At 32.4% G+C, this 24506-nt stretch overlaps 1 protein-coding gene across 1 annotated transcript in view; it reads left to right on the forward strand.

Annotated features, from left to right (window-relative positions):
- The window catches only part of LOC129235289 (liprin-alpha-2-like), a 105884-nt gene that overhangs the window by 71826 nt on the left and 9552 nt on the right, over positions 1 to 24506 (forward strand). The window contains exons 15-19 of the mRNA XM_054869015.1: positions 1629 to 1759; positions 4346 to 4429; positions 18239 to 18450; positions 20252 to 20351; positions 20643 to 20724. Of these exons, the coding sequence (XP_054724990.1) occupies positions 1629 to 1759; positions 4346 to 4429; positions 18239 to 18450; positions 20252 to 20351; positions 20643 to 20724 (609 nt within the window). The remainder of the gene's footprint in view (positions 1 to 1628; positions 1760 to 4345; positions 4430 to 18238; positions 18451 to 20251; positions 20352 to 20642; positions 20725 to 24506) is intronic.

Genomic DNA, 24506 nt, shown 5'->3' on the forward strand with positions numbered 1-24506 from the left:
GTAATGTTTGTAAAAACAAAAAGCAGTATTATTAATTTGCGATATTAGTTTGTTGATGGTAATAATGTGTGATGCTTAGTATTTTAATGACATTTTATAATTGTACTTCAAACATGCTTACACTTTGCATTTAGAACAAATGGCTTTGTTCTAAAAGGCAAAATGTCAGACTCATTTTTTAACTGAGGTCTATTATGATTACATTTTCCTTTTATTCGTTTAAATCAAGTATACTTTTGTAGTATACCTTTGAAACAAAAGAGCATTTAAGTATATATTTTGAAAAATACTTATACTAAATAAGTAAACATAACCACTTAAGAGAAAATTTCTTAAGTTTTACAAAATTCATCTTTTAGGAGATTGAAAGGATGCATGACGAAAAAAGAATGATTCTTAGTTCTAAAATGTATGTTAAGTTTCTTAAATTTAACTTCATGACTTATCAGCCTTTCCTTAATGTAACAACTTTTTAAAATGCAGTGATCCACTTGAAAACAACCATAAGTGAGCCTTACTGAAACATGACCATTTTTAAAATGGACTCTAAATAATGTGGAAGAATAACAGCTAAAAAATAAAACCTTACGCAATAGTATTAATTTCGTTTAAGTAATTTATTTGAATTAATCAAAAATTGTAAGGTTTTTAATGCATTTGTAATGCTCACACCTCCAATAATAAAATATGTAAGGTAAGCAAGTTGTTTTAGAAGAAAATTTTCAAAAACAGATTTCAGAACATGAAATGTCTTATCTCCCACCCTCCCTCTTCCCTCCACAATTTTAACCTTTATTTTCTCTCTCTCTCTCTCTTTGCCTAGTACCTTATTTATAGTCAGTTCTCGGAGTAAAGTCCAAAACAGTTATCGAAATAATAATAATAAAATTAATAAATAAATAAAAGGAAATAAAAGTATTTATTTCATCGTTCATTTCTCCTCACCTATATCACATTTATTAGCATTCATTTTTCACTGTGAATCTGAAATTGGTTATCAAAAAACAGGAAATGTTTTTAATTTTTTTTTTTTACTGATCTGTGAATATGTGTCCATAAACTCTGACAAGTATATTTTTCTGTGAGACTGGATAGTTTGGGACTAAATGATTTTCATAACATTTATTATTATTAGGATAAATTGAGATTACAATATTACTTCATGAAAAAATGTTCTTAAATCATTTCACAGTTACCAAGTTATGCAGCTGAAAGGACTATGTTCTTGAAGATTTCTTTTTATATTTAAAAAAAAAAAAAAAAAAAAAAAATTCGATGCTTGAAACCGTTGATGTTCATATTAACATAGTAAATGCAGTAATTATGAATCATGGTATCCAAGACAGACATGTAGAAAATACTGAAATTTTGAATAGCTTAATCAATTAGCAGTTTCAAATTTCTTTTAAATTCAATTCATAATAATAGTCCAACCTAAAATTCATTACATAAAGAAATTCTACAATTTGCATTGGATAAAGGTTCCATAATCTGCTATGATTAAGTCCTTTGAGGTATTTTCTGTTGTGTAATAAATCTTTTCAAAAACACATAATGATATACACATAATATTGATAAACACATAATGTATTCTTGTCAGTAATTCCTGTTATTTATTAAATTTTCAGGGCCTTGGTACAGACTTAAAGGATGAAAACAGATTGATATTGAGAAGAGATCCTAGTCCACCTACTCCACGCTCTGTTAGATTAGAACGTGTTGCCAGAGCTTTAGCTGAAAGTTCTCAAGAATTGCAAAGGTTTTCTTTTTTCTCTAATATAATTAAGAGTTTCAGTGTTTTTAATGCTTTCATTTATTTATAATTATTTCAGTATTACCATGTTCAACAATTATTTTACCTGATCACATAATTTACCTGATAACTTGGCTAAATAATATTTTTTCCTTTAAATATGCATTTAGTTGTAAAATGCTTTTAATCCATGTGTTTTTCTTTAAATTGGATACATATTTATTATTTGATATAAATTCCATGCAAAAATGTTTTAAACTCATTTTAATTTAAAACCTAAAAATTTTAAAGTATTTGGTTTGTTTTCTATTTTTTGAAGTATTTCTCATTATATTCTACTTTATTTTATTTTTATTTATTTATTTATTTATTTATTTATTTTTTGTACATTATACCCCATTCTAAAAAGAGTACTATTTTTTGTCATATGGTTTGGAATTTCAGGAACCATAAATTAAATATTTCATCAAAACGTTAGTACAATTGAACATCAAAAATCCAAAAGGTAAAAATCTGAACGAGCTGCCATGAATAATAACCCATAATAAACTGCCTAACAATTGCCAAGGAGCAAGTATATATAGTCAAATAAATAACTGCATGCTATGATTAAGGAAATGAAACTTAAGTGTATGTGTAATAGAAGAAGGGTATTATATTTACCATCAAAATAACATACATTTTACAACATGGGAAGTAAAAATCAACAAAAAATAAATACCGTTTGACGGTGAAAATTTTCAGTCACAGAAAAAGTTCTTTCCAGTTGAAGCGATGGGAGACATCAGTCTCAATAAGATATGTAGGACTGTATTTTGTACTTATAAGGGTTGATCCAAAAGTAAAGTTCCCGTCAATTTTACAAATGTACAGCACTGTCTATTCTCATTGAAATTTACATCATTGGAAAGAAAAAAGTTTCTCCATTTTTATACATAATCGCCATCTTTTTCTGTGCATTATTGTTAACGGTGCCCTAATTTCTGTATTGAGTGTCATAGAAGTCCGCCGCTAACATGTTGAGGAAGCATTTCATATCTTTTTTTGACTTTGTCGTCGCTCCGTAAAGGTTGACCATCAAAGTGTTCCTTAAACTTAGGAAACAAGTGATAATCACTTGACTTGAGCTCCTGACTTCAATCAAGTACGGAGTTATTTGTTGCCTGTCATGTCCCACTCTGGCAGCGGAATTCTGTGACGCTGGATACAGAAGTTAAGACACCGTTGACAATAATGCACAGAAAAAGATGACAGTTATGTATAAAAATAGAGAAACGTTTTTTTTCTTTCCATCGATGTGAATTTCAGTGAGAATACACAGGTATGTATATTTGTAAAATTGATGGGAACCTTACTTATGTATCAACTCTTGTGTTTAACCTTGTTTGTAGTCAGTATATTTTCTGAAGTTCATTCCATTTTCATACTTTAATTACTGTATAATAGTTTTTCACAGCTTACATACAGTACTATAAATATTTTTCCTCTATGTTCAGTAAACAATTAGAGTTATTAATGTTGTGAGATTCTTGACTGTTGTGATGTGGTCTGAGTGTTCTTTCCCCAAAGTTTCGACCGCAACGTTTGGCCATCTTCAGTGCTGCAGTCATCTTTAGTGTTTATGTGGTCGAAGCTTCCAGGGAAACTACTTCCTAGCAACTGATGCAGATTTCGAGGTGTTGTCACCTTTTATGTGGGAAGAGCTAGCTCTCTCTTCATTTTGTACCAGGATGAGCTGATGAACGCTCGTCCTTGTTTCTGGTTGGCTGAAACTTGAGCTCTCTTCATTCTGGTTGGGGCTTGGCTGCTGGACGTTTCCACTGTTTCTGGTTGCCTAAAAGTATCTCTTGGGATAAACATAAGTGCAGCATGCCAGAGTTTGTTTTACCTTAATTCCTTCTTTTTGTTAAAATTGTTGTTATGTTTGAAATTTTCAATCGCTTCTCTGTTTAATCTGACATAATAGTGGAAAGTCTTTAAAAATATTTTGGTTTCTTTGAATTTAAATGTCATGGGTCCCATCACTAAAAGTGTGTTCCGTGCCTGCTGATTTCTCAGTGTGGCCCAGACGGCAATTTCTTTGATGTTCCTTTATTCTTGTACTTACCCTTTTTTATGATGTTCCAATGTAAGCCAAGCTGCAGGAACAGGGAAACTTGTAAACTCATGCAGCAGACAAATAAATATAAAATTAATTTTTTTATTTACTTATATATCAATTTTGTTTTTTGCATACCTATTTTATCAGATGAAAAAAGATATTTTGCGTTTTGAAACCAGCTTTAAATACATGAAATAAACCGCCAACTGTTAAAAAAGTTATATTTGACATATTTTGCCGTCTTAAGTAGTTGAGGGAAATATTGATCAGATACTAGAATGTCGATGTTGGTGTACGGGAAAGTTGGCTCGTTTAGTTCCGGGCAAAATCCCTTGTTTAAATTCACTTATTTAGCTACTATATTGTTAATAAAGGGTTTTTAGTTATTATTATTTATTTATTTATTTATTTATTTTTTTTTTTTTTGCACTGAAAGAAAGCTGAAGTTTACTAAGTTGATAATTTTTGCTTTGCTTAATGCTTTGTTTTAGAAGTGTGGGTCTTAACATGCCTCATTCTTCCGCTCTGAACGCCATCTCTTCAATGCCTGTTGCTTCGCAAGACCTCTTTTTAGGGTACTCACTTTATGTGGTTACTTTTTTTTTTTGTGAAATAAATTGCTGTGTAGCTTTAGACTCAATTCAACTTTTAAATGCTTTTTAACTACTCAAAATGCATGCTTGGCTTTAAAAATAATAGTAATTATAATAACAGATTTTCTTAAGTAATTTTCTCTCTTTCTCTCTCAATGCTTCCCTTGGCATTTATTTTTCATTTAAAAACTAATTTACATAGTATATTTTCTTTTAAAATATTTTATAATTTCTGAAGCTGTTTAAGACTTTCAGATTTCAATTCTACAGCTGTTATAAAAATATTGGTTAAAATTTATTTCCTTGTCTACATGCTATACATATTCCAATTCATTTTATACTCATTATACTGAAATAATTAAAATTACAACCCAACATATGTAACTAATTGTAATTTCCTAAAACAATGCTTTCTTAAAATGTATTTTTGTTGAAACAATACTGTAAAACTTTAGGCTGACTAATAGTAGACATGAAAGGGTTAAATAAATCCTAAATTAGATTTGTTGTGTGCTAATAATATGATGAATAAATTTGCTAATTTATGTGCATTGGAAACTAAAATAGTTACAAGCAAATACTAAACAGCTGATTACAACATCCAGAACTTCAGTTTCACGCTTATGAACGATCATCAGTATGGAATAGCTATAATCGAGTTGGACATGATAAACTTCTTGTTAAAACTGAAGATTAGGGTGGAGTGAAAAAAACAAAATTGAGAAATATGCAAAGCCTATGTGTGGAAAAGTTGCCTCTTACCAAGCCTATTTATCATACAAAATTTCAGCTAAATCAAATAATATCTTTAGCTGCCCATTTAACTTTGAATTTTAAGTAATTAGCCTGATTTTTCCCAAACTGGGAAAAATAGAATGATAAAATATAATTACCTCTCATTTGAAACTTTGGATATTTGAAATGAAACTCTTGATAAATAAATACTGAATATATAGTTAATTGAATTGCCTAGGCAATTGCGAAATTGCTTTCAGACGTGTATTAAACGCGCTAATCGAACATGCTTTAGCAGTGAAATGTCTTATTACGTTCACTGGTGCCAACAGCATTCTTTGTTCTAGTTGGTCGTCTCTCTCTTTTAAAGTAATTCATTTAGTTTAAATTATTTCAAACCATTAAAGTTATTACTTCAAATGTAAATGAAAATACTGTGTTTACATCTAAACAACTTGAAATTAGAAAAACACAATTATAAGTCAAGGTTTTTATTCAGCATTGTAAATGAGAATTAAGCTTCCAAAAATAGCTTAGAATGATGACTCAGATAGATCAGCGTCAATTCTTATCAATACTGCTTTGAAATATATATGGGTTTGGTAAGATCTCATCTTTAGTGATTAGTATGCTGTTCAGTTTTAGTCTCCTTGTCTGAAGAAAATTGCGAAGAGCTCAAAGAAGGGCTTCTAGGCTAGTAAGAGGACTTTTATATTTAGATTATGGTGCCAGACTTAAAAGCCTTAATATGTGTAGCCTGGAGCAATGGAGAGTCAGATGGGACTTAAATTTATCAATATGAAAGATGTTAATGGCTTTTTAAGTTTTTGCATGGAAAGGCAGACAAGGGATCATTGTTTTAAGCTCTTCAAATCTCAGGCTAATTAGAAAAAGTTATTACTTTAGTAGGGTTGTGGGGACTTGGAATAGTTTACCAGACGTGGCTTTAATAAGTAAGGGGGGCATTTATCTTCATTATGGACAAACTTACCTAGGACCAGCCAAGCTGGGCCCAGAGCCTAGTGCTGGTTGTCACATTTGTATTTGAATAACTGCCAAAGTCCTCCAAAGAAGTCATTTTCAAAAAGTTAAATGCTGAACCCCTGCCTGAATTTCTTTGTTACAATTATTTTAAATACTATACATATAACATTTCTAGTATAATTTAACATAATGTAGAATGGTAAGTAAATATTGATACTTGAGGAGTGCCCATCTCCCAGAGAGCGATGCCGCCCTCCCTTACCCCAGTACTCGAAAAACACTCAAGAATGATATTCTCAACAGAAAAGAGGGAAAGCACTCAACTTTAAGTGTCAATGATGCAGTTTGCGCCATCTCAAAATTCAAAAATTTTGTTTTTACTTTTTTTTTTTTTTTTTTTTTTTTTTTTTTTGCAAAATTTGATTTTTTGCAAAAATAATTGATTTTTCACAAAAAAAATGAACCCTGTGAAAAATTCTGGACAGACCCCCGCATTGCAATACTATCTTGTCATTTCAAGTTTTAATAAAGTCTGGCAACGCTGAGTGAAGACTTTTAAGAGAGCCCTTTAATCTTCATTGGGGATTAATTAACTGACTTGGACAAGCCTAGTTGCGGCCAGACCCTATTCCTGGGTGTCACTTTTGTATTTGTTGAATAAAAATTGCATATCATTAGCATTTTAGGTCCAAATGTGACAGACCATGTATGTGTGGTCTACATTAAAAGTTTAGTACTCTCTTTTACTTCATAACAAAATTGGTGCCTCTAGTTTTAAAAAGATAAATATAAAGGTGTTTAACTGTTAAGGTTTTTTTTAAAGAGTGGGAAGTATTTACTATTCTATTTGATAGCAGCAATATTCATTTAAAATTGTTTTGAAATATACAGGGTGAGTAAATTATTTTTATAAAATAAATGGGGCGGGAATACCCATCCAGACGAACAACAATTGCCATAGAATATAAGGTTGCATTCCTTTCTGAAGCAAAAAAGAGTAAAATTATAATTCCAGCATGAACACATACATAAAATAGTTTTGGGAAAGTAAATAAATAATATCAAAATTTTGCAATCTGATTTATTGTTAAATTGAGAGCTTAAAGGAATGCTTGAAATGATACTCAAGCATGTTGCTGCACAGTTTCGCACTGGCAAATAAAAGACTAGCTCTAATTTGCATAGCCTCAGAGCAACACTAAGACATCTAATCCCAGAAATAACACTAAGATATCCTACTGTTGCTCTGAGGCGATGATATTCTGCTTGTTCATTTTACTCAGAAAATACATTAAAGAGTCACACAGAAAATGACATAAGACTTTTAAAAGCCTTCGAAATTGATTCTGCCTAGCTGCCATCAAGTCTTATCATATTTTCAGGGCCGATCCTAGCATGTGCACCACACAAGGGCAGCCAAAGCAAGGGCCGGCCGCAGGCCGCATCATATAATTCTTTTAATCAAGAAAAATTCCTCAACAATTTCTCACAAGATAACCTATAATTAAGTCGAATAAAAATGCTGAATTTTAAATGTTCAATTATCGAAGTAAGTGTCAATTTCCCGACAGCATAGCATAGTTTAAGAAAAATAGAATGTTAAAGAACATTGTGTTGGTTCATTGTCCATTATTATCTACTCTTTAAAACCATGCTTCATTTGGTTGTAAAATTTGACAGAACTGGTAATCAGGCAGGGGAGGGGAAATGAGGGAAATGGCATGAAAAAAGGAAGCACCTTCTAAAAGGAGCACCGAGGGTGGCCACTAATGTTTACCCCCCAAGCTTTTATAGCAGAGTTGGCTTTCTGCCGGCAGAAACTAGTTTTTGCCGTGCCAGTGGCAGAAACTGGTTATAACCGGTTAAAACCGGCAGAAAATGGCAATAAATCGTCTTAAAAAACTAAAGTAATTACTAAATGATATTTGTTTAAACTAAAAAATTAAACTTCATTTCATCATTGTAAAAAATAAAATGTTATGCTAGTGCCCTTGATATAGTTCAGAAAGGGAACTTTTCAATTGCTAATGCTCGTAATATTTGGATTAATCTAACAAAGGACGAAAATCATATGGGTTCTTAGGATAGAGGAGTGACCTACAGAATTAAACTGGCATTACTGCTTGTAATTTGCTCGCAAATATTCTTCATCTAAGTTGCTTGTGATTGAAATTATCATGTGCTTCAAGAAGGAAGTCAAATTGTACATCCCAATAGTAATCTAGATTTTGTACCTAGTATCACAGCTTTGCAACAACAAAACAAATTGGCCCCAATTCTTGAAACTTTTCCAGTCGAATTTTTACCACTGCCCTAGTTACTACATGATGGACCAGTTTAAAAAAATATATAATTTGAAAGTTTTATGAATATTGCTTGTTCCTTGATGCATTGCCTGCTAGCTCTTCTGTTGCAATAATATTCTAAAGTTTCTCATTCGTGCACATTAAATTGGGAAACTATTTAGATTTTTGGAACCACCTTTTCCAACTTCATTCCCAATTTGCAACTGCATGGTCCAAACAATGTAACATTTGATTCTGAATTGTGATAATATTGTAAATTAAACTGTGCTTTGGTTAACAATTAATTATTTTTTCCATGCATTTTCTACTGTCTGTCAATAGTTTTTTTTTTTTTTTTTGTCATTTTGAGAGTTTTTGCCAGTTTCTGCCGAAAATGTGGCAGAAAGTGGTTTTTGCCATGACGGTTTTAACCGGTTTCTACCAGTGGTTTTAATCGCCCCGGCAGAAACTTGCCAGCCCTGTTTTATAGGCTTATAGATATAGTTTTATTTTATATATAAATAAAAGCTATACTGATTAGATACTCTCACAATCGTTTAAATCAACAAATTCTGTATTCAGCAATCGGGGATGTGTGGAGTGACAGTGGAAAATTACAACTCCTTGAGAGTCAAACATATACGAATGACAAACAAAAATTTTGTTACATTTCTCCCTTTGCAGCACTTTTTTCTAATTTAAATTACGGATGAACTGCTCGGTTTCAAATCTGGTAGGAGGACAGGGCTCTTGACCCGGGTAGTAAATTTAAATGTGGCTCCAAAACAAAGATCCAAAAGGATGCCATGACCTCCTTAACAAGATTAAAGAAGGCTCAGAATTGCGTTTTTAGGACTTTAATTTCGGAAAATTTCGCTGGTTGAACCACCGATCTTAAGGACCCAATTAAGCCTCTGATTCAGCCCTTCCACCTTAACTGCATCAAACATAGCATAAAAACGTACTCCAAAATGTGTTTTCAGAAGACAGCACTTCCTAATGTCATCAAAAATTGCTTAATGGCATTTTTGCATTTCTTTTCGAAATTTTTGTGATGGAGGGCCCATCATTACTACCAAAGATAGTCTCAATTAGCGTCTTTAAAGAGGCCCCTAATCCCACCCCCTCTCACTTCACATATTGAAAAACGCACTAAAACTGCATTTTTCAAACATCGGTTTCAAAAACTTTCGTGGAAGGACCCTTTTTTCCAACGCAATCACTATACTTCTAAGATTTGTATTTAGACAGTTCCTTGAAGCCACAAACCCTTCCTGCCAAAACTAGCCTGAAATTGACTTCAGTTTCAAAAAACAGTTTGTGAGGGCACACTGAACCCCCGCCCGCTCTATGTCCCATCGTTATCAAACAATGCTTAAAATACTATTTTAGGATTCAATTTTTAAAAAATTTTGGAGAACTGCCTTGCTTATGTAACTTTTCACGGCGCTAGTAGTGTTCCCGCTAGGCCGTTTTTGAAGGGAGCAGTGCCCTGCCTTTTTCCACATCAGCAGAATGTGCCCTGCTTTTTTTTTAGATCGCAAAATGCGTCCCGCCTTTTAAGAAAAAAGGAAATTGCACCCTGTGTTTTTAAAAAGATGCCTCAAGCATCGATACTCTAGCAATTTTACTTGTCCAGCTATCTTCAGCAAAAACGCCCATTTCTTATCATTATTTCCAGAATTTCACCCTGAAAATGGCCCCATGAATAAAAGGGTAAACAAACACAAAGTCAAAGAGGGGAAGGGGATGAGATTCTTGGAATTCTAACTGGCTTATCAGTAGGAAACAAAGGCATGTTCTTCCTTCTACTGATGGTCGGTTTTTTGACAGGGTGTGGGGAGGGGTATGGTTCTCTGTGAAGGAAGAGATCATTGTTTCATTCATCCCCATCCTTGATCTTCTGAGAATCAACAATGAAAGAGGGAATAGGACATTTTCCTAGCATTTCAGCCCTTTGTGTCCGTTTTTCGTTTGCACGTGGAAATTAGGCTTAGCAATTTTAGCACATTGTTAGTGATTGTGTAGCAATCTTTTCACATCTGTTTTTGGAAAGTTAACTTTCTGATTGTTTCCGAAGTAGAAAATAGTACAAAGCTTACAGAGCTCAAATACAAGGGTATTTTTTTGCCCCTTGGATTTTTAACCCCCTTCCCCAGTTCGAAAAAAAGCGTTTGAAATGGAAATATATCGCTTTTCCAAGGAAATTTACTGCTGCGAAATAGTCGGATTTTTTGTACTAAGTATTTTTATTATCTTTGAATATGATTCTTATAATAGATTGTTTTAAAAACTTATTGACATAATTTTCACAAATATTGTCTGAGATTAAAAATTTTGGATTGGCCTGAGCTGCTTACCATTTTTGCTTTGCACCTTGCTACGACTGCATTTTTGAAGCACTACACACAGTATTTTAATTTAATTATTCTGTTTGAAGTGTAATATATTTAAAAAGGAGAATTAACATTCATCATGATTTTTGATGTCTACTAAAATACATAATGGCACAATGCACATTACTAAGCAGTTTTTTTAGGTTGGAGGAGGAGATCAGTAATTAAATACTGTTCTTCTTAAATTGAAATTCATAGGGTTTTGAAATGCTTAGAATTTATCGGATAGGTAGTCAAAACTAAGGCTTGAAAAGTGTTGAAAAACACACAAAGTTAAGTTTCAGCGGTATCTAAATGTTCCTATCATGGACGCCCATTTGCAAAATTGTAAGGGGGTGGCTCAAATATTTTAACCATGGTTTAACATGGAATTTTCCCCATGGAAACAGATTTCAGGACAGATTAGAGCCATAAAAATTTGACATTTTCAATAACTTATTCATTAACAGCTGGAAAAGAAATGTTTTTACATTTTTGCAAAGAAAAAAAGTACTAAAAGCAAGGAAGTTCTAATTTCTAAGGGAGAGCTCGAGCCCCCCCCCCCCTTGTCCCCCTATATGGGCGCCCTTGGTTCCTATGGAGTGTTGAAAATATTTGTTTGGGGGGGGGTAATCCTTTTCTAAAGACAAATACATTTGCCGTAAGAAATAATGATCTTTAATACTGAAGTCAGTGATGGCGCGATCAGGGGGGGGGAGGCTCATAGTGCAGACTACACTTTTAACTTTTGCAAGTTGTTTCAACATGTTATTTCTCCTCTTTATTTTTTTGGAGAAGGGGGACTCTCAGTACTTTTTGAGTAGTGGCAGATTTACTAGGGGGCGGTGGGGCGACCGCCCCCTCGATGACCGTCATTTTCTGAAACCAATAATGTAGAATGGAAGGAATTACTAGCAATCGCTACTCATTTAAATCAAGTACATTACACAAATTTGTTTTAAATTATTTTTAGACTGTTAGTGTAGTTGAAGATGGACAGTGTTACCCATTTTCTAATTTGAACCTAAGCTCGGCCCTCCCCCCCCTTTTCGAAGTTTAATCATTTTTTTTATTTATGCGTTTTCCAACCTTTTCCTTCCAGGACTTCACTATACTCTGGGGGTGATCGCCCCCGAAGAGGCAATTTGACACTTAAGGGGGGGGTGATAAATTCGTTAGAGGCGATTAGTATTTAAGACAGGATAGGGGGGGCATTTGACTCTCCCCCTACATGACGACTTAGACCATACAGACATAGACAAGCTATCCTATTGAGTAGCTACTGTTTGTGCTGAAGTAGGAGTAAAGGCGATAAGTTTCATTACCCAGGGAGAAGATGAAAGGATTTCGCCGTCGTAGACCACGTGGGGAGGTTATTCGGACACAGGGCCGATTCGGACAGTTAGACGGGAAAATTGAGTTTTCAATCTAGTGCTTTTTCCTGCTCTTTTTTCTTCTTGTCGTTTAGTCTCGAATTTTGTTGCAATTAATTTTATTAGTAATTTTTCCCCTTAATTATCACAAATGTTGAATAATTTTAGAGGTGATAATTGTATCTAAAAATGGAAAGAAAGAAACTGGATATTAGAATCAATTTTAATACAATAATGCCTAGCTAAGCAAAAACAAAAAGAAGCAGACGTTTGTATATATAAATTAATTTCAATTTGAAAAAAATACTTTTGTCCAGACAAATCATTTATATCAAAACCTTTTTTCCCCCAGTTCTAAACGTAAAATATTAAAACTTATTTCGTTCAACAACCACTTTTACACATGGTAAAAGCATTTGCGCTCCGAATGCATTTGGATAACATCAGCTATTCTTTTACTTGTAAAGTCTATGTGTTTTGACTTTTTTTCCTATGCATTAATTTAACTAATTTATGTTTAAAAAATTTCTTTGTATTTAGCGATGTTTTTACGATACATTAAACCCTTTTTTCATTAATTTTCTTTTTTTTAACAGGGGAAAATAGGCCAAAAATAAGTTTATAAAATACATAATATATTTAACATAATTTTTAGAAATTCAATATTATATTCATTTCAAGAAGGCATGAAATAATGAGTTCAAAATAAAACTATCTTGCACTGCAAAAAGAAAGATCGAAAAAAAAAAAGCAATTTATATTCGTTGTAAAGAACTGAACTGCAATTTTCTTTGTTTCGAAAACTTCGTTGAATAATTTTAGAGGTCCAATGGTATTTGAAAGTTAAAAGAACAATACTGGAAATTATATGAACAATTCAGACGTACAATAATGTCTAGCTAAGCAAAAAAAAAAAAAAAAGACTGAGGTATATATATATTAATAAATTATAATTTGAAAATACTACTTCAGTTCAGACAAATTATCTATCTCAAAACATTTTTTTCTCCTGTCCTGAACTTTAAACATCAAAACTTATTTCGTTTTAATAACCACTTTTACACACAAAATGATTTGTGCTTTGAATGAACTTGTTAAGTCTATCAGAAATTGCATTTTGGTTTTGATTAAGAACTTTTTTGTTTCGGGATACAAAATATGAAAAATATATTCCGAATTTCTAAAATTTTCTTTATTTTTCTGCGCTTGATATCTTTAAAAAAAAAGAAGGAAAAGAAAACAGAAAAATACCTGGGCTAAAAAGTAAAAATATAAACAAGGTATTAAAAAAAACACAAGTACGAAAAAAATACAGTACGTGTTTTGAAATACTTTTTTCCCATACATTTATTTAGTTCATTTATGAAAATGCTCTTAATATTTAAAAAAAATAATAACGGGAGGGGGGAGGGAGGCCAAAAAAAAAAATAGTTTAAAATGAATTATACATTTAAACTGATTTTGCAAATTTAATATTTTATTCTTTTCAAGATGGCATGAAATAATAAATGAATTAAAAATAAAACTAGCTTGCATTTAAAAAAAAGCAATTTTCATTTGTTGTAAGGAACTTAACTGCAATTTACCATGTTGCGAAAGCGGGTATGAAATACTAACTCTCTTCCTAAATGAGCGAAACCATTAAGACCGTTTTTAAATCGTCATTAATCGGGAATTTACAAGAGATGTAGAAAAAAAAATTGTTCATAAACCATAAAACCATATATTTGTGGATGATAGAAAATAATTGTTCCAAAACACTGCTGTCATAAAGTAAAAATTTAAAATTGAGAACTCTTCAAATTCCTACGAGTATTAGTACAGCAATACGATCCGCTCTTCAGCGGATAACCTCCCACGTGGTTTCCCTTCACTTTTTCCCCAAAGAATCCTGCCTCAACAACCACGCCCACTTGGCGTATCTAGGTCCTAAATGATCTAAGCATGACGAATCTGGGGGGAGGAGAGAAATGGCTTTTACGCTTTTCAGCTGCCACCCTCTTGAATCGACTGTAAATCTGCCCCTGTTTTTTGAGGGGTGCATCATTGGTCTTGGCTGGGGGGACACCGTGCTGAAAACGTGCCCTTTTTATAACAAATAGTGCCCCTTTCAAAGACCAGCACCCTGCGTTTTTATTTTCTAGAGTGAACACTAGGCGCTAAGGCATACCCATCAATCGTCGAGGTGAGGTGGACAAAAGTCTATATTTATATTTTTCAGATATTAATATCGAAAAATATCCGAAACATCCGCCGAAGCTTCCCATTTTCATTAACGTCACAAAGATAGCATAAAAATTGTGCTTTTAGAACTATCCGCTTTGGAACCCCAAAACCCTTCCTTTCCAAAAATAGCCTGAAATGGATTTTAGTTCCAAAAAATATTTCGGTTAGGAATATTTTCACGTTTCCCCTTATCGTTTTCAAATATAGTCAAAAGTGGGTTTTTGAAACAATAATCCCGAGAAATTACCAAAGGAAAGCCGCCAGATCCCCTTACCGTCACCAAAGACAGCCTAAATTTGCATTTTAAACTTCAATTTCGAAAACTTTCGATGAGAGATAATTAAATCTCCCTCCCTTTAGTAACGTCAACAAAGATAGCCCAAAATTGCGTGTTTAAAACTCCAGTTTCGGAAAATTTTCGGGAAGAGTGCCGATCCTTCCAAAGTTATGGTCACAAAATATAGCTTCAAATTGATTTCAATTTTGAAAGAATTTTAGGAAAGAACTCCAGCTTGCATTAGTACTTTCCCTGAAGTCTCGAAAAAATTCCTAAAATTGCGATATTTGGCGTCAATTTCAAAAAATTCTCCATGCACCTTGAATATGCCCGACTCTTTAGTCATTGCAACCAAACACAACCAAAGAGTAACTAAAACAATTTTTCATGCACCAATTTCGATAAATTTTCTGGAATAAATCCCCCCCCCCAACCCACCCCTGCTTCCTCTCCTCCGTCCTTCTTCTGATGTCACCGAAGACCAATTATAAAATGGCACAAACAGACTAGTAAATTTTGGTATATCTTACTACTTTCTTCAAAGATACAAATTGTACCTAAGGAGTTTCTTACTATAAAACTTGTCTTCCTTTTTATAAATTCATCGTTCTTCTTCTTTTTTTTTTTTTTTTCGTTATTTGAATCAAAATTTGGCATTGAAATTTAAAAGATTTATATGGACGTTAAAAATTAGTCAAAATATGCAAATTACTCTTTGAGGGGCGGCACATCAGGGTTTTACACACGGGCGACCGACACCTTAGGATCGGCCCTGCATATTTTCATACGATCTCTTTCATTTTGAAGTTATAAAATGCTTCATGAAAACTGTCTTAAAATTTCTAAGTAAAACTGCTAAAGCCGTTTTATTTTTAGGTGTCAAGAAATATATATTACTGAAAAAAAAGTTAGAAAAGGGAGGAAAAAAATGAGTTAAAAAAGCATCTGGAAAAAAATAAACAATGAAGCTTACAAAAGATGTATGGGAAGAAAAAAAAAACTTTTTTCTGAAATTTATGTTGTGCCACTTCATTATTTCGAAGTTAAATAATGCACAAATTTGCATGCATGTTCTTTGGAGTTATGAAAAATGCCTCCTTCCTTTTTTTTTTTTTTAAATTGCTTTATTGACTTTTAGTGAAGAAGTGTTTCCTTATAACTCTGAAATAAAAGACAAATTTCTTGGCAGATTTGTTTCTTATTGGAAATAACTATTTTTGTTTGTTATAGATGTGACACAGTATTGGATTGTGTAAAAATTCTTAACTTTTTTAGTAATTATTTTTAAAAACCAATATGCAGTTGGACAGTTATGTTGGACTACATAATTGTAGACTGTATAGTGTGCAATGGATTAAGATTCTGATGCATTTTCTTATTTCTTATATGATTGGAAGTTACTTCAACCTGTATTTGACTATGTTACGATTGTCTTTTTTACAACAGAATTTTTGTAACTGCAAAAGTAAAAAATTAAAGAAAGAGAAACAGTACATTGGAAATGGTAGGCACTGGAGAAGATGAAGGCTTACTTCAGTTATATGAAATAATATTGGTAAATTATTTTTTAGTGAAATTTTAGCAGTAGATCAATGAATGCCAGGGAGATACATTTAACAATTTCTATGGGAACCTGTTGTCCGTTTCTACCTCTCAAATTGAAGTGCAACCCTATGTTTTGTGGTAATTATTGCTTCTCTGGATGGGCAGTATCGGCCTTCGAATTCTGTAAAAGCAATTTTGACTTGCCCTCTATTATCACTATGTGCTGATTTGTATTTACTGCTTCGTATTAGTTAGAATAGCTTAAAGTTAGCACACGTTAAGTTTTAAATGTAAGCCCCTTGTATATTTTTTATCATGAGTACATAAATATATTTAAATTTATGGCAGTCGATTGAGAAAACATCTTCACTCATTCCATTTGGAGTGAAATGTTTTTTATAATCTCTACTCTTCCTCTACCCCCAAACAAAATCTTCACTTTGCCACTGGCCAGTGCAGATGGTTGATCTTAATAATTGCATGACTTTTGCAATGAACCATGCACTTATTTAACCACCAATTTATAAACAAAATAATTGTCCTATTCTCAGAAAAAATGGGTTACAGAAAAAAATACTAATGCCCTTATAGTGAAGATAAACCCCAAACGAAGGTAAGCAACAATGTGTATGCCAATGGTTGTCCATTTATACCAGTGCAAAATTAAAACTGAAAATCAAACATACTTTATTTCCTTTGAGTCCATTATCACAGAAAATAAAGTGCTTGTACCTTTTTTTCTAAATCCTAAATAATAGTTTTGCATAAGTTTCTGAGGCACGCTGTGTTACTTTTGGTAGCCAAATTAATTACCGTATTACCCTGCATTATCCGGCATGCCACAAAATTTGGGGGTCACCAGATTTTCAATAACACTTGCCTGGTCCTTCCTGGCATGCCGGAAAAATCGAGGTTTGGAAAAAAAACTATAAAAAATATAAGTTTTATACATATCTTATTAGTATTAATAAACAGTTTAATTTTGTAAAAATATTTACTAACAATGTCACTTATTATTTTAACAAGCAAAATATTCATGAAATACACCGTCAGCTCAGTCAATTCCAGCCGAGGACTGCAGTTTGGTACTTATTAGCACTCATCAGCCCGGCATAGGAGTGGCTGAGCTAGAGGTGGAATACCTCTTAAGAAAGCCAAGAGCGCCAAACAAACTCGTAGCTAATACAGAATTAGCACTGACCAGCCGAGTGACCGAAGTGATGGCTCGGTTCAACTCAAATATAAGATAAATATTGTTTAATCATGAATAATTTTTTAAAAATTAAATTGAAACTAAGTAAGCAAACATTTAGGCAGTAAGTTACCGCCCCTAAACGAGTGCTAAAGAATTTACCATAGCTATTCAATAAATAAAAATTAAACTTACTTCTCTAAAAGGAACCTAAAATAATTTATTTAAAAAAATTATTAACAAATCGCAGTAACGATGACTGCTTCTGAATTGATTACTTTATTGGCATATACTTAAATCTATTAATAATAACCTACCACAAAAAACAAGCACATATTATTATGCAATACACTTTTTTTTTTTTTTTTTTGAAAGAAGGTTACTTTTGGGATTTATTCATTTTTTTCCCTTACAGTGGTTTGCTTTCTGATTGGAACTGAATGGGGAAATTTGATTTTGTTTTGTTGCAAAATAAATCTTGAATTATCCGGCATGCCGGAAAATTCAAATTCCCCGGCATGCTGGTCAACCTCGCTTTTTTCTGGCATGCCGGATAATGCAGGGTATACGGTATTTGACGTTGCCTGATAAATGATGCATCTTTTTTGTTTTTCTGCATGATTATAGTTTAAAAAGTATAGCAAAGCATTTTTTGCTGTATAAAATGATTAATTAATTGCTTATGTAATTTTCAACATTGCCTGTTGCAATAATAGTCTTATGTTTTAGATTTAGCAGGGCAAAAGCTTTGTTTGCAGTTTGTTTTATTTTGAGCCTCTTGCTTATGTTCCCCGTTTAGTTATCCCGATCTCGTCCCCGAAATGTCCCATTCCCGGCTGTTGCTTGATGGCGCATCCCGTAGTTCCCCTTCCTCTTCCCACAGTTCTACATCTGAAGATTCTTTGAATAGGACTCCCCAGAAGAAGAAAAGCATCAAGTCTTCCTTAGGCAGGTTGTTCAGCAAAAAAGACAAAATAAAGACCAAAGATGGCTATGGCATTACTTCACCAGGTTTGTGTACTGATATTGTTTTCTGCTCAGTTCTAATCGGCGTCTTGAAATGTATAGCAAAAGTCTTTTTTTTTAGAGCTGGACACTTTTAATAGTTGATGTCTTCAATTTTTGTAAAAAATTTCAGGATGTGTTAGTGGTACTTTGATAAGAAAAAATAAAGTTTATTTTTCTAAAAAACTGATTTGTTTGTCCTTGAATAGAGGTCAAAGTTTAAGGTCGTGAAAAAAAAAGTGCTAAATATATGATTGCTTTGCTTCAAAAGCAATGAGTGAACCAAGCCAATTCTTTTAAATGTGGATACTGCTTGATACTAGGTACATGCTAGCATAAATACTTTGGTGGCTCACTCATTGCTTTGAGAGCAAAGGTCAATTGAAACTGCTACTTTTTTTTGCTTTGTTTAGACCCAGATATCAGCTAAAGCCGTGAGTAAACCCCGGAAATAAATATATGATTTACTACTCACCACAGTATAGTACTAAGAAAAATATAAAATAGTTTTCGTTCTCTTGGCCTTAGTAGTTAAACAGTCTCAAAGTCTATGATTTTTTTTAAATGGCCAAGTTTGGAGGTCAATAACTTTAATCGCGACGGGTCAACAACTTTGGGACACAGCTGTAATTATAGTCCAAGTGTTGTAGTTTAAGGTCCAGGTTAAACCCATGGCAAGAAATCAACTTTTTTAATTATGCGGTCTCAAAATTGATAATTTGAAACAAAAAGATTCAGTTTTGTTGAAGTCAAAAAAAAACAATATTCATATTCCATCAAAATGTTTCCACAGTTCTTTTAAATTTCTTTTGACTTTGTCAGTACAAAAAAAAAGTGGAGTCGATAATTAAATTAAATACCTAACACAAATTAATATACATATTTTAGACAATAAGAAATTGATAAATATTAACAGTAAATGAGGAGGGGAAGAAGAAAGTCAGAAAAGTGTTCCAAATAGACCTTGAGCAAGCAATGCCCTCTATTATGGAATTTTTCAAAAAATAACGTAAAAAAGGTGCCAAAACAAAGATTTCATAACTCAATTTGTAGGTTACTCCTTTTTTAATTTGCATGCATACTTGTAATATGTATACTAATTATTAAACTATTTTGTTGTTTATTTAGCTTATTTCAAAAACTTTTTAGCAATAACATCAAATATTTCCTTTAAATAGCTAGAAAGGTCTCCGTTTAATCAAATACCCCGCTTTATCGAATACTATTTCTTGGAACCAACGATATTGGAAAAAGCGGGCCGACAATAATTGAAAACTTTGTTATCTGTATTTTTACAGGGAAAAATACAAATATCCGACATTTAGCTGTAAGATGTTCCTTAACTAACACTGAATACTGTGGAATGATCCTAATGTTTCAATAAATATTGTAGTTTAATCACGGCAATTGTACTTGGCCGCTCAGCCTTGCTGTCTTAAGATTACAATACGTTTGTTAGTTAATGTTATGTTGTTTATATAATTTATTTCTCCTGGCCAAAACTTTCTATTTGTATAAATAAAAGGCACAATTGATCAAATTCTATTTTTAAATTTGTTTAAATTTATGGAAAAATGACAAATAAGCGAGAAGTTCTAATTCAAATGTGAAAAAATCAATATTAATTTACATTATATGCACTTTGTTTATGTATCATCAAATGCTAACTTAAATTTTACAAAGAGGAAAAACATGACTTTTATTTCAACCTTTGTTATCGAAAGTAACTCTACTATTGTATTTCCTATTGTGTAATGTATACTCATCAGTTTTTTGTTACTAATTATATTATAATACTTTTATAAAGGTGTTGCGTATGTAGATGCTGATATCACAGTCGTTGATTCTGTTGGAATGTCTGGGGGAATAGGGCAAAAGTCTGATCATGACCGAAGGACAAAAAAAAAGTAATTTTTATATATTTTATGCTATAAATTATGATTTAATTCAAACAATAATGTGCTCAAATAGTCATAATATTATGGTGTGAAAATTACTTCCAATATAAATTCACTGTATGCTGCCAGTGTTTTAATTAAACTTGTGTATTATAAAAATGATTTTGTTAACAGCAGCTCAATAAAATAATTTCACTGTAATATCTTCTTCAATGTAAGATTTTGGTACTGCTCTTTTATGTATTGTTTTATCTTAAACACAATTTTTCTTTCTTTCTTTTTTTTTTTTTTTTTTGATAGAGTTGAGTTGTTAGAAGAATCCATGAAAGCAGGAACTCCTTTTGCACTGTGGAATGGTCCGACGATAGTAGCTTGGCTAGAAGTAAGTTCTTTTTGTTGTGAATAATATATATTGAGAAATTAATGTTGTATAGCATATATTCTTGTTTATATTTACAACTCGCTAAATCCTATAAATATGAGTTGCATTAATATACGAGCATAACACGCTGTAATGCTCATTTCAATCATTTTGGAGAAAAGAGTTATATTTCTACAGCAAATTCCACACTAAAATGAAATTCATTCTATTTCTATTGACTGCATACCAAAAGGAAAACAAAGCCTTACCTGTATTGTCTTGTATTAGCAACTGTGTTTTACATGGAGGAACATAATATAACATAAGCTACACATTAGGGTGTCTCTTATGAGCCATTAAAAAAAATAAATAAATAAAAATAATTCATATTTTTACAGGTCTCACCCTTTTATTTGGTTACATCTTAATATATAAAAACCTTCTGTGCGAACGTTTGTCACCATAAGGCTTTTAAACGGCTGGGCCGATTTTGATCAAATTTTTTGTGTGTAATTAAGTTGTGGCAAGCATGGTTTTGAAGCGCGATGGATCGAATCGGAAACGTTTTTGTTAATTAATTAATTAATTAAAACATTGGATGGTTATATCTCCCAAATGATTAATATTTATTTTAACCTATTGTTGAGCGAGAACTGCAATAAATATTTAACCTGTTGCCAAAGGACAATAAGAAAGCCCGCTCTGCTTTTTGTAATGAAATTTCCTACAGTGATATATCAATTGAGAATAGATAAAAAGTAGAGAGAGAGAGTGAAGCCTTCATTTCTTGAAAGCAACGATTTTAGGTCCCGTGATAGATTTTAAAGTAAAGTAAAGTCATGCAAAACGTGTGTTCTGTCCTCGTAGTTGAACCATGTGACAGGATCCGTGCTTTAGGTTTTCCCAACCAAATAATCAGAAAGTGCCCTACCTAGCAACATTTGTTTCTCGACTGAAATCCATCTGAGTTTTGGCTCCAATGTCAATAATACTTTAAGATTATCAAACTAATCAGTACATTATTAAAGGAAAAGATGGTGGAATTTAAAGACGAAACAAATTTTATTTTCTTCCTGCACTGATCTTTTATGTACAGAACTACCCTGTTGTAATTTATCTGGACGAAAATAAAATTTGTTTCCTCTTAAATTCCATCATCTTTTCCGTGAATAATGTACTGATTAGTTTCATTAATACTAATTGCCCTGTTGTTAATAAATTACAACAGGGTAGTTCTGTACATAAAAGATCAGTGCAGCCAGGGCTCCCAAATGGTCCGCTTTTCCCGCCAAAGTCCGTTTTTTAGGTTTAAGTCCGCTTTAGACCGCTTTTTAACATTTTGGTCCGATTAGTCCGCTTTTATATTGTTTTTACTTAAGAATCCGATTTTAAAAGTTTTCCATTACATAAAAAGATACTGTACACCCAAACACACGGCCTCGGCGCCTTAACCTGACTTTCCCGTATTATTTCGCTTCAGATTGACGTCATTACTAGTCCTTCAAACGCTACAGCATGGAAATCCATAAAAAAGAGAGGTTTGGGGGAGGAGTTATGACGTCGAATCGGAGCAGAGTGCTACCGATACTTCTTGGAATTTCAGCCTTACGTTTGCAATAACGAATGAACTTTCCGATCTCGGATCTCGATAACTCGAATATTACTTTATCTCAAAGTTTTTATTGGATCCCAAGCTCTTGAGACTGTTTGGAAACTTCCCATAACTCAGAACATTTTAGCCGGTCCCTTGGGACTTAAGAGTTGTCACGAGTTGACTGTTATAGTAACGCTGCTATGAACCACCCCTTTTGCAAATGAATTCAGAAGTAATCTCGTGGTGCATGCGCCATTTTTTTTTTACAGGTGCATGTGTTTGTAAATTTTACACCCTTGAAAGACCTTGAAAAGTTCTTGGGGGGGGGGGGGAAGAGTTCATTTTCTAAGTGCTTGAAAAAGTATGAAAAGTTTCTTTATTGCTTAAATTCTTTCAAAAATCATTACTAGCAATCTAAAGCATAGTTTAGATTGCTTGTAATTCTTTTAAAAGTATTTCATCAGTGCAATTTTCTGAACATATGTTCGATATGCAGTATCGCGAAAAATTGCTTTCGTGTTTGAGGCTTCAATCCTTTTGCATCTTGTAAATATTTTGACGTTTTTTACAATATACGCTTATTTTTCGTTTAATTTCATTAATTAAGGAAGGAATTAGTTTGGAAATCATGACAACATTGAACTTAATCGGACTACGCGGAAAACTGCTTCTCGTGTTTGAAATTTCAATCCTTTTGCATCTTGTAAATATTTTAATGTTTTTGACAGTAGGAAGTTATTTTGGCATGTACTACTTTAGATTAGCTTATTTTTTGTTTAATTTCAATAATTAACGAAGGAATTAGTTTAGAAACCATGACAACATTGAACTTACTCGGACTTCGCGGAAAACTACTTCTCGTGTTTGCAATTTCAATCCTTTTGCATCTTATAAATACTTTGATGTTTATGACAGTAGGAAGTTATTTTGACATATACTACTTTAGATTAGCTTATTTTTCGTTTAATTTCAATAATTAACGAAGTAATTATTTTGGAAACCATGACAACATTGAACTTACTCGGACTTCGCGGAAAATGGCTTTTAGTGTTTGAGATTTCAATCTTTTTGCATCATGAAAATATTAAAATATTTTGCCCAATCGAATGTTTTTTTCCCAAATGCTACCTTAGATTAGCATGTTTTATGTTTAATTTAGTAGAAAATAAATAAATTTATTTTATGGGAAACATGCCAAAATTTTACTTGGTTCGTGAAAATTTGCTTATCTAAGCTTTCAATCGTTTTGAAACTAATAAATATTTTTATATTTTTGGCAGTTTGAAGTTGTTTTGATATGCTACGATTAACTCGTTTCGATTTTTATTTAAATAACTAAAAATATAATATTTTTTTGTTTTTATTTCAGATTTCTAGTTTTGCAAATTTAGTTTTAATTATTATTAGCTTATTTTCGGTTATTACTGTTTTTTTATTTGGGGGGGGATATTAAATGTAAACAATTGAGTGCATAACATTTTAAGTTAGTGTTTGTGTTTGAAACAAAGTTGAATTTTAAAATTTTATAAAGTTGAATTTATGTACATCATTTCATTGTCTTGCTAAGAGGGGAATTAGTCTCCCCCCCCCCCCTCCCCCATAGAAGTTCAAAGCACTCATGGCCTTGCAATCATGGAGTTTTTTTTTTTTTTTTAATCTAAGCTTTATGATTCTTGAAAATATACTTTGAATATGAAAATTGCAAAACCAAGCCTCATGTGATCTGCTTCTCTTTGTGATTAAGCATTTCAGACATTTTTAGGAAAACTTTCAATACAGTAGATCTTTTATCAAAGTGTGTCTTGTAGAAAAAGCAGTTTGTTTTCCTATACTTTTTTATATTACTTCTTGTTATTTATATGTTAGCATTGAATGAAATCTGCATGCAATATTTATAGTGCAAATTTAGGGTAGTACCTTGAAAAATATTTTTTTACTCTTGAAAAGTGCTTAAATTTTTTTCTCCTTAAAGGGTATGAAACCTGTGATAAGAGATTAAATTTAAAATTCAAATATAAAATAATTTTATCATAAACTCAGTTGTAGCTTTGTTGAAAATCACAACAATATTTTTTAGGTTTCACTGTGAGTCATGGGGAAGTGCAAATTTCTCAGCAAAGGGTTAGATGTAACTGATGCTTATGGGAGCAAAATTAGAGACTGGGGAAAACAACAAAAGAATAACGTTTTTTGTTTGGTGTATGATTGA

The sequence above is a fragment of the Uloborus diversus genome, chromosome 2, assembly GCF_026930045.1.
Source record: "Uloborus diversus isolate 005 chromosome 2, Udiv.v.3.1, whole genome shotgun sequence".
NCBI classification, from domain to species: domain Eukaryota; kingdom Metazoa; phylum Arthropoda; class Arachnida; order Araneae; family Uloboridae; genus Uloborus; species Uloborus diversus.